Here is a 10,692-nt window from a genome sequence, read left to right as displayed (position 1 = left end):
ACACTGCGAACCTGAACTGCTACTTAAAAGAGAACGATTCTACATTAAAGTATTTAAGCCTCAATATAACATTCGAAAAGCCCATACTGCTGAGACTACTTACCCGCTTTCCCTTTAGGTGATTAGGATTGGCTGGGACCACCTTTTCTCGCTATTTATAGTGCAACTTTCATCAGTTAATTTAGCTAATCCACCCAGCGGTTAGGGTCTTAGGTGACATAGCCCTATTATCTTTTGGATATTAGGGTCGACGGCTCTATACCCCTCAGGTGCAACTCCTGTAGCTTCTATACACCGATCTATTAGTTAATTTACAATAAATTAACTAATTGATCTCCTTCTGATACCTATTTTACTATTAACCCATATCTGGTTATTTCGCGGCGCAAGGGAAGAAGGAGATTTCTTCCCTTGCCTCTAAAGACGTCGCGGAGCATTACCTCTCCGCGACGTACATTACTTCGTATATATGATAAGCTCTTACTTTAGAGACTACTTGTACCCCGACTGGGGTACAACTAGTCCCTTAAGTAGGCTTATCTATATATTCTTTATCTACTGTAACTAGTACTTACGAGATGTCGCGGAGGTCGTCAACCTCCGCGACATACTATCAGATATACCGCGAAGGTCAACCTTCGCGGCATATACCACAATATGTATTATATTTTTATATCGATACATATTGTGGTCTAGATTAGATAAGCCTGCACTTCCGAGACTAATTGACCCCTAAGGTCAATTAGTCTATTAGAGTTAGGCTTACCTATTAGTATAGATACGTGAACTTAGAATAAGTTCACGTATCTAGAGGTAAAGATACGTGAACTTAGGATAAGTTCACGTATCTAGTGGTAAATATACGTGAACTTAGAATAAGTTCACGTATCTAGTAGTAAATATACGTGAACTTAGAATAAGTTCACGTATATTTTTTCCCTCGGATTCCTTTTTTTCCTTCGCCATACCCTAGGCTAACTGTTATATTTATTCCGGAGCAAGGGAAGAACCCCTTTTCTTCCCTTACGCCTTACGAGACGTCGCGGAGGGAATATTCCCTCCGCGACTTAAGGCTATCCCTTCATATCCAGCGAATCCGGAGAGTCCCGACTCTACTGTTCGCTGTATTTTTATACTAGATCTACTTTCTGCTCAGGCTATACTTCTTTATTACTTTTACCCCCCTCTTTTACTAGCTAATTAATTAAATTTCATTCCTTAAATTTAATTAATCTTTATTTTACCTCTACACTTTTTACCTACCCGGGATCCTGTTAAGCTCAACTTATATACAACCTGACGTGTTAAATCCGACATAATTCTAACTCGGGTCTCCCTTCCCTCGTTAGACTTATTTAGAGACAGATTTAACACTAAATTTACTACTTTTCTTCCGCTTTTTAAGAACTAATTAGTTTTGTTTAGCCCTTTCTAGGGCATATAGTTTTGGGCTAAATTTTAGGTGCAACTCCTGAATAGTTTATATGAAAAATTACACTTTTTATTATACAGATAAGATTATTGCGACCTTTACCTTTTTAACGCCACGAACAAAAAGGAACTTATTTTCGGCCTCTTTGTTGCATACTGTTTTCACTTACCCCTTTATGCACTCTAGAGGTTACTTGAACAAAAGTAATTCTTATGACGAGGAAACCAGGCTTATTTACATTAATTTCGTCATAGCTCTTGTACACAATAAATTAAATTTACATCTAAGTAAATTTAATAACTACGGAGAGGTTCTTAAATTCCTCGAAGGATTTAAGGGCGATAAATTATTTTCTAAGTCTTATATTTCTGTCCTTAAACTTAAAGGCCAATTTAAGAAAGTTCCTTTGACCGAGAAAAGCGAAGAGTTCATACTTTACGTGAAAAAGAGATTCCCTAGCTTTGATGAAGCTGGATTTGTTTTTCAACCTACAGATACTTTACACCTAGATAAATCCAAGACCCTACAAACCATCACCCCTTCTAAAAATCGACTGTTTTCTAAGTCGATTAACGAAGAAAATCAACACATATATAAACCTAAACCTATTAAACTATCATATACCTATACACTATTTTTTAAACTTATGCATTCTATTATCACCCTTACGTTGATCTTTATCCCTTATTTTGTTCTCTTTCTATTTACCGCGAAAGACCTTTTGCCTGAATTGCTTGATTTGACGAAAGAAATAGAAACAGATTTAGAGCTGATCAAGGCAAGACCTTATATTTATGGTTACGATTACACGGCCCCTGTTAGAACTTCTGAGGCGGCTACGTATACAGATAAAAGGCACACCACACCACTAAATAAGGCCTTTTTAGATAATGTTCAGAGTACTTTACAACAAAACCCGGATATTGCTAATAATAAACATATTTTCAATAAATCCACCTGATTATTTCCTATGCTGGATTTTAACAACCTTCGCTTTTTCCCTTCACTCTTTGAAGACTTATCCTACATTATTATTAATGATACTAAATTACACTTTAAGAATTTTTCCCTTAATTTATATCCTAATAATACGAATACCTTCCCCTTTAAAGATACGACTGTTACGATACATAGCCCTAATATTGCAGGTTTAATTACCGACCCCCTACGGACTTATTATGAAAATTATCAGGTCACACCTTATACGGAAAGCTACAGTAAAAACACTTCTCCTAAAAGCTCAACCTCTGACTCTACTAGTTCCACTTTCTCTAAGTATTTTTACTATCAAGACCAGACTCAGACTCTTACGTCAACTACCCTTAACAAACACAACTCCCCAGAAGTTAAATTAGGCCACACTTCCCCTTTACAAGTCGAGCTTACTATTGATTCTCAACAGCTACGGAATGCTCCTAAAAAAGTAGTAAGGTTTGAGGATACAGAACTCTATTCTAGGCTTAAACTAGATACCAAAGCTGAGGTGGCCGATGTTACAGCTAATATTAAACCAGTTGAATCAGACTTTAATGATAATCCCTTAGCCCAAACTGAGAATATCTCTTCTTTACGTAAATTAAATACTGATCTAGGTACAAATGTTTACCCTACTAGTCTACACGATGAATTATTCAAGAAAAAGGTTATTTTTGAAGAAAAGAATAACCTTTTATCACAACTTGAAATCAGTAACATTAACTTAGAATTTAAAGTTACGAAGATTGAACAGGAATCTTCTAACCTAGTCAAACAAAAGCTGGAATTAACTAAACAGTTTAATATTAATAACATCAAAGATGTAGATCATATTCCTTCTAGTATCAGAGATAAGTACAAAAATGCCTATCTATCTATTACTAATATCAACCATGATATTACAACTAGTATACACAATATCAAAAATAAACTTGATTTCATGGAAAATACTAAAATTAATCTCATTAAGGAGATTAATGATAATACTAAAAGCATATCCAATCTTAAGTATAACCAAACCCTATTAGCTAAAGAGATACATGATATAGAAAAGATCACAGGGAACATTGCTAGAACTCCTCTTAATTAATTTTTCATTCTTTTTACTTTATATTGCTTACCCTTTTTCATACATCCTACATCCACCCCATTTTTAGATGACAATGTAGACCTGCTAGTGACTAATGCCATTTAGTGTTTACTAACCACGACCAGTTTTACCTTTTTAATTTTTTCAGATTTATTCGTGGCTCGGTTTACGCTACTTTGCTTAGTCGTTATGTATTAGCTCTAATACATTGATATCTATAAGATATCTGTTTTATACCTACGGTTTATATTACCGTTTGTATTTAACTTATATTTTTACTTGGGTGTTTAGTTGCACGCTTACAGTCTAGGTTTAGGGTTTTATCCCCTGATTCTAGCGTATAGCTACCTTTGCTTTACACTCAAGTATCTATATATTATAGCTTATGTCTAGTTAAAAATAGGGAGACTATACTTTTTTAGTTACTGTGGGGAGTTCGCACTTTCTACTTTACCCACGTTTAGTAGGATAGTATTTATTTTTAATTTTTACTTCTGATATGCCCTTTAGTTGTAATATTATTAATAACCTTTACACAGTCTATTTTGAAGCTAGATAGGAAATCAAATTTTACCTTCGGGGTGTGTATTTTCTGTTGCGGGAAAATATGCAGCTTTATCTTGCTTTTTTTTATTTATTTTTAGTAAACCTAAATTCTAATCCATAGAGGAATATTCATAGTCTTTTGTATGGGGCCTCACACCCTACCATCTGCTCCCTGTTTATTCTTTTAGATTTGGCTTAATCTATTCCTAGAAGAATTATTTAGTTAGTTTATCACTTATTTATAAAACTGGTGAATTTAGTTGTGTATTGGAACGTTGCGGGGGAGTAAAGCTTGGAAGGAGTCTAAAATTTGACGTACAATAAGGTATTTTTAGCTCAGAGGCAACAGCCCTAGAGAAAGTTGGTTAGTATAAATTTACATTATGTTATTCATAATGCTAAGTGAAAACTATCCCAATGTAGAGGACCGGTGAGGCGGATCTACTATCTAGAGCTGGGAGCTACAGGATATACGTTGAGTTGTTAGGCTATCTGGTGGTAAGTGGGTGGACCAGTGAGGCTGGATTACCTTGAGGGAAGCGAGTTTTCCCATCTTGGTATGAAGGGACAGATAGTCGGCGACTAAAAACATTGTGGAACGCCGCGTGATACTACCGAAAAGTTATCTTAGTACGTACAGGTCTGCCTGCCCCACAGATTAGATAACCTAAGGACAGGGATTGGTTACCCTTGATGGTTGAATAAAGTTGCTATATACAGCCCGTTAGCATATGACCATCTTACTTAGGCCTATCCTGATTTATACCTTATTGACTATTTTCATATATAACTTAGATTATAAGGAGAGCGGTACTCTGCTCTCTTTATTAAAGAAGTCACCTTTTAGTGGTTAAGATTGGGTGCGGCCAATTCACTCAGGTGCAACCCCTGAGGCTTCTATAATTATTCATTAAAAGCTTTTTTCCTATGATCTGATTGATTGATCAACCAGAGTCTAGCCTCTCTTTATTTAGGAAGCCACCATTTAGCGGTTAAGATTGGGTGAGGCCAATTCATACAGGTGCGATTCCTGAGGTTTCTATTATTTTCATTTTAGCTTTTTTACTTATAGTCTGATCGATTAATCAGTTATAGTCTCAATTAAAGAAACTGAGCCAGCTAGAGGCTATGAGCGGACTCGTCCGACTCTTTCAGGTGCAAACCCTGCTGATTCTACATGAAAAACAACACTTTAATTAATTACAATTTACCGGTTTATATTTTTTCCGAGAACAAAAATAACACTATTGATATTGATCGTAAGACTTTGACTTACGAGAATGTTATGGTCACAATTACTAAACCTGATGGTGAATCTTTTAAAACCACGGTTGTTTTCCAGGCCGGCTTCCCTACGTTTAGCTCTTTCTTAAAGGAACTGCAGCATCAGACCAACCGTGTAAACCTCTCTACATCCATCCTTGTAGCATTACCGCATTTTATTGAAGCAAGGGATGTATTAACACGTAAAACTAGACGTACTAGTACACCTCCTCATTTACTTCCCCAGTTATTTGACCAGATTGAAGACAAAAACCTACGTATACACAATGATCAGGAAGTACTACGTGTTTTGCAAGGGTTGCCTTCTAACGCATATGACGCTATTTTTCATCAATCTGGTATTTATATGTTTACTAATTTAATCAATAAAAAAAGGTATATTGGTAAAGCTAGCGACCTTAGAGAGAGACTTAAGTTCTATTCTAACAATAAAGCCTTACAGGAGGCTACGGATAAATCTAGAATAGCTAGGGCTATTCTGGAATTCGGAATGGACAAGTTCTCTTTTTCTATTATAGAACACTGCGAACCTGAACTGCTACTTAAAAGAGAACGATTCTACATTAAAGTATTTAAGCCTCAATATAACATTCGAAAAGCCCATACTGCTGAGACTACTTACCCGCTTTCCCTTTAGGTGATTAGGATTGGCTGGGACCACCTTTTCTCGCTATTTATAGTGCAACTTTCATCAGTTAATTTAGCTAATCCACCCAGCGGTTAGGGTCTTAGGTGACATAGCCCTATTATCTTTTGGATATTAGGGTCGACGGCTCTATACCCCTCAGGTGCAACTCCTGTAGCTTCTATACACCGATCTATTAGTTAATTTACAATAAATTAACTAATTGATCTCCTTCTGATACCTATTTTACTATTAACCCATATCTGGTTATTTCGCGGCGCAAGGGAAGAAGGAGATTTCTTCCCTTGCCTCTAAAGACGTCGCGGAGCATTACCTCTCCGCGACGTACATTACTTCGTATATATGATAAGCTCTTACTTTAGAGACTACTTGTACCCCGACTGGGGTACAACTAGTCCCTTAAGTAGGCTTATCTATATATTCTTTATCTACTGTAACTAGTACTTACGAGATGTCGCGGAGGTCGTCAACCTCCGCGACATACTATCAGATATACCGCGAAGGTCAACCTTCGCGGCATATACCACAATATGTATTATATTTTTATATCGATACATATTGTGGTCTAGATTAGATAAGCCTGCACTTCCGAGACTAATTGACCCCTAAGGTCAATTAGTCTATTAGAGTTAGGCTTACCTATTAGTATAGATACGTGAACTTAGAATAAGTTCACGTATCTAGAGGTAAAGATACGTGAACTTAGGATAAGTTCACGTATCTAGTGGTAAATATACGTGAACTTAGAATAAGTTCACGTATCTAGTAGTAAATATACGTGAACTTAGAATAAGTTCACGTATATTTTTTCCCTCGGATTCCTTTTTTTCCTTCGCCATACCCTAGGCTAACTGTTATATTTATTCCGGAGCAAGGGAAGAACCCCTTTTCTTCCCTTACGCCTTACGAGACGTCGCGGAGGGAATATTCCCTCCGCGACTTAAGGCTATCCCTTCATATCCAGCGAATCCGGAGAGTCCCGACTCTACTGTTCGCTGTATTTTTATACTAGATCTACTTTCTGCTCAGGCTATACTTCTTTATTACTTTTACCCCCCTCTTTTACTAGCTAATTAATTAAATTTCATTCCTTAAATTTAATTAATCTTTATTTTACCTCTACACTTTTTACCTACCCGGGATCCTGTTAAGCTCAACTTATATACAACCTGACGTGTTAAATCCGACATAATTCTAACTCGGGTCTCCCTTCCCTCGTTAGACTTATTTAGAGACAGATTTAACACTAAATTTACTACTTTTCTTCCGCTTTTTAAGAACTAATTAGTTTTGTTTAGCCCTTTCTAGGGCATATAGTTTTGGGCTAAATTTTAGGTGCAACTCCTGAATAGTTTATATGAAAAATTACACTTTTTATTATACAGATAAGATTATTGCGACCTTTACCTTTTTAACGCCACGAACAAAAAGGAACTTATTTTCGGCCTCTTTGTTGCATACTGTTTTCACTTACCCCTTTATGCACTCTAGAGGTTACTTGAACAAAAGTAATTCTTATGACGAGGAAACCAGGCTTATTTACATTAATTTCGTCATAGCTCTTGTACACAATAAATTAAATTTACATCTAAGTAAATTTAATAACTACGGAGAGGTTCTTAAATTCCTCGAAGGATTTAAGGGCGATAAATTATTTTCTAAGTCTTATATTTCTGTCCTTAAACTTAAAGGCCAATTTAAGAAAGTTCCTTTGACCGAGAAAAGCGAAGAGTTCATACTTTACGTGAAAAAGAGATTCCCTAGCTTTGATGAAGCTGGATTTGTTTTTCAACCTACAGATACTTTACACCTAGATAAATCCAAGACCCTACAAACCATCACCCCTTCTAAAAATCGACTGTTTTCTAAGTCGATTAACGAAGAAAATCAACACATATATAAACCTAAACCTATTAAACTATCATATACCTATACACTATTTTTTAAACTTATGCATTCTATTATCACCCTTACGTTGATCTTTATCCCTTATTTTGTTCTCTTTCTATTTACCGCGAAAGACCTTTTGCCTGAATTGCTTGATTTGACGAAAGAAATAGAAACAGATTTAGAGCTGATCAAGGCAAGACCTTATATTTATGGTTACGATTACACGGCCCCTGTTAGAACTTCTGAGGCGGCTACGTATACAGATAAAAGGCACACCACACCACTAAATAAGGCCTTTTTAGATAATGTTCAGAGTACTTTACAACAAAACCCGGATATTGCTAATAATAAACATATTTTCAATAAATCCACCTGATTATTTCCTATGCTGGATTTTAACAACCTTCGCTTTTTCCCTTCACTCTTTGAAGACTTATCCTACATTATTATTAATGATACTAAATTACACTTTAAGAATTTTTCCCTTAATTTATATCCTAATAATACGAATACCTTCCCCTTTAAAGATACGACTGTTACGATACATAGCCCTAATATTGCAGGTTTAATTACCGACCCCCTACGGACTTATTATGAAAATTATCAGGTCACACCTTATACGGAAAGCTACAGTAAAAACACTTCTCCTAAAAGCTCAACCTCTGACTCTACTAGTTCCACTTTCTCTAAGTATTTTTACTATCAAGACCAGACTCAGACTCTTACGTCAACTACCCTTAACAAACACAACTCCCCAGAAGTTAAATTAGGCCACACTTCCCCTTTACAAGTCGAGCTTACTATTGATTCTCAACAGCTACGGAATGCTCCTAAAAAAGTAGTAAGGTTTGAGGATACAGAACTCTATTCTAGGCTTAAACTAGATACCAAAGCTGAGGTGGCCGATGTTACAGCTAATATTAAACCAGTTGAATCAGACTTTAATGATAATCCCTTAGCCCAAACTGAGAATATCTCTTCTTTACGTAAATTAAATACTGATCTAGGTACAAATGTTTACCCTACTAGTCTACACGATGAATTATTCAAGAAAAAGGTTATTTTTGAAGAAAAGAATAACCTTTTATCACAACTTGAAATCAGTAACATTAACTTAGAATTTAAAGTTACGAAGATTGAACAGGAATCTTCTAACCTAGTCAAACAAAAGCTGGAATTAACTAAACAGTTTAATATTAATAACATCAAAGATGTAGATCATATTCCTTCTAGTATCAGAGATAAGTACAAAAATGCCTATCTATCTATTACTAATATCAACCATGATATTACAACTAGTATACACAATATCAAAAATAAACTTGATTTCATGGAAAATACTAAAATTAATCTCATTAAGGAGATTAATGATAATACTAAAAGCATATCCAATCTTAAGTATAACCAAACCCTATTAGCTAAAGAGATACATGATATAGAAAAGATCACAGGGAACATTGCTAGAACTCCTCTTAATTAATTTTTCATTCTTTTTACTTTATATTGCTTACCCTTTTTCATACATCCTACATCCACCCCATTTTTAGATGACAATGTAGACCTGCTAGTGACTAATGCCATTTAGTGTTTACTAACCACGACCAGTTTTACCTTTTTAATTTTTTCAGATTTATTCGTGGCTCGGTTTACGCTACTTTGCTTAGTCGTTATGTATTAGCTCTAATACATTGATATCTATAAGATATCTGTTTTATACCTACGGTTTATATTACCGTTTGTATTTAACTTATATTTTTACTTGGGTGTTTAGTTGCACGCTTACAGTCTAGGTTTAGGGTTTTATCCCCTGATTCTAGCGTATAGCTACCTTTGCTTTACACTCAAGTATCTATATATTATAGCTTATGTCTAGTTAAAAATAGGGAGACTATACTTTTTTAGTTACTGTGGGGAGTTCGCACTTTCTACTTTACCCACGTTTAGTAGGATAGTATTTATTTTTAATTTTTACTTCTGATATGCCCTTTAGTTGTAATATTATTAATAACCTTTACACAGTCTATTTTGAAGCTAGATAGGAAATCAAATTTTACCTTCGGGGTGTGTATTTTCTGTTGCGGGAAAATATGCAGCTTTATCTTGCTTTTTTTTATTTATTTTTAGTAAACCTAAATTCTAATCCATAGAGGAATATTCATAGTCTTTTGTATGGGGCCTCACACCCTACCATCTGCTCCCTGTTTATTCTTTTAGATTTGGCTTAATCTATTCCTAGAAGAATTATTTAGTTAGTTTATCACTTATTTATAAAACTGGTGAATTTAGTTGTGTATTGGAACGTTGCGGGGGAGTAAAGCTTGGAAGGAGTCTAAAATTTGACGTACAATAAGGTATTTTTAGCTCAGAGGCAACAGCCCTAGAGAAAGTTGGTTAGTATAAATTTACATTATGTTATTCATAATGCTAAGTGAAAACTATCCCAATGTAGAGGACCGGTGAGGCGGATCTACTATCTAGAGCTGGGAGCTACAGGATATACGTTGAGTTGTTAGGCTATCTGGTGGTAAGTGGGTGGACCAGTGAGGCTGGATTACCTTGAGGGAAGCGAGTTTTCCCATCTTGGTATGAAGGGACAGATAGTCGGCGACTAAAAACATTGTGGAACGCCGCGTGATACTACCGAAAAGTTATCTTAGTACGTACAGGTCTGCCTGCCCCACAGATTAGATAACCTAAGGACAGGGATTGGTTACCCTTGATGGTTGAATAAAGTTGCTATATACAGCCCGTTAGCATATGACCATCTTACTTAGGCCTATCCTGATTTATACCTTATTGACTATTTTCATATATAACTTAGATTATAAG

General features: G+C 35.6%; 2 protein-coding genes and 1 pseudogene across 3 annotated transcripts; all 3 read left to right on the top strand.

Moving 5' to 3' along the window:
• Window positions 1-2,402: 2,402 nt before the first annotated feature.
• On the top strand, window positions 2,403-3,497 carry FGSG_14026 (uncharacterized protein; the record flags this gene model as incomplete). The annotated part of the gene is made up of 1 exon (XM_011330572.1): window positions 2,403-3,497. One exon carries the CDS (start codon window positions 2,403-2,405, stop codon window positions 3,495-3,497), a length of 1,095 nt encoding a protein of 364 aa, XP_011328874.1.
• A 1,723-nt stretch (window positions 3,498-5,220) lies between these two features.
• On the top strand, window positions 5,221-5,964 carry FGSG_14025 (uncharacterized protein; the record flags this gene model as incomplete). Its single annotated transcript, XM_011330571.1, has 1 exon — window positions 5,221-5,964. The coding sequence occupies one exon, from the start codon at window positions 5,221-5,223 to the stop codon at window positions 5,962-5,964; it is 744 nt and encodes a 247-aa protein (XP_011328873.1).
• Window positions 5,965-7,453: 1,489 nt separating this feature from the next.
• On the top strand, window positions 7,454-8,796 carry FGSG_14024 (hypothetical protein; annotated as a pseudogene; the record flags this gene model as incomplete). The annotated part of the gene is made up of 2 exons: window positions 7,454-8,177; window positions 8,391-8,796.
• Between the last annotated feature and the right edge of the window lie 1,896 nt (window positions 8,797-10,692).

This window comes from Fusarium graminearum, genomic scaffold (assembly GCF_000240135.3).
Source record: "Fusarium graminearum PH-1 supercont3.12 genomic scaffold, whole genome shotgun sequence".
Taxonomy (NCBI): domain Eukaryota; kingdom Fungi; phylum Ascomycota; class Sordariomycetes; order Hypocreales; family Nectriaceae; genus Fusarium; species Fusarium graminearum.
This window is presented reverse-complemented; position numbering and strand designations above follow the sequence as displayed.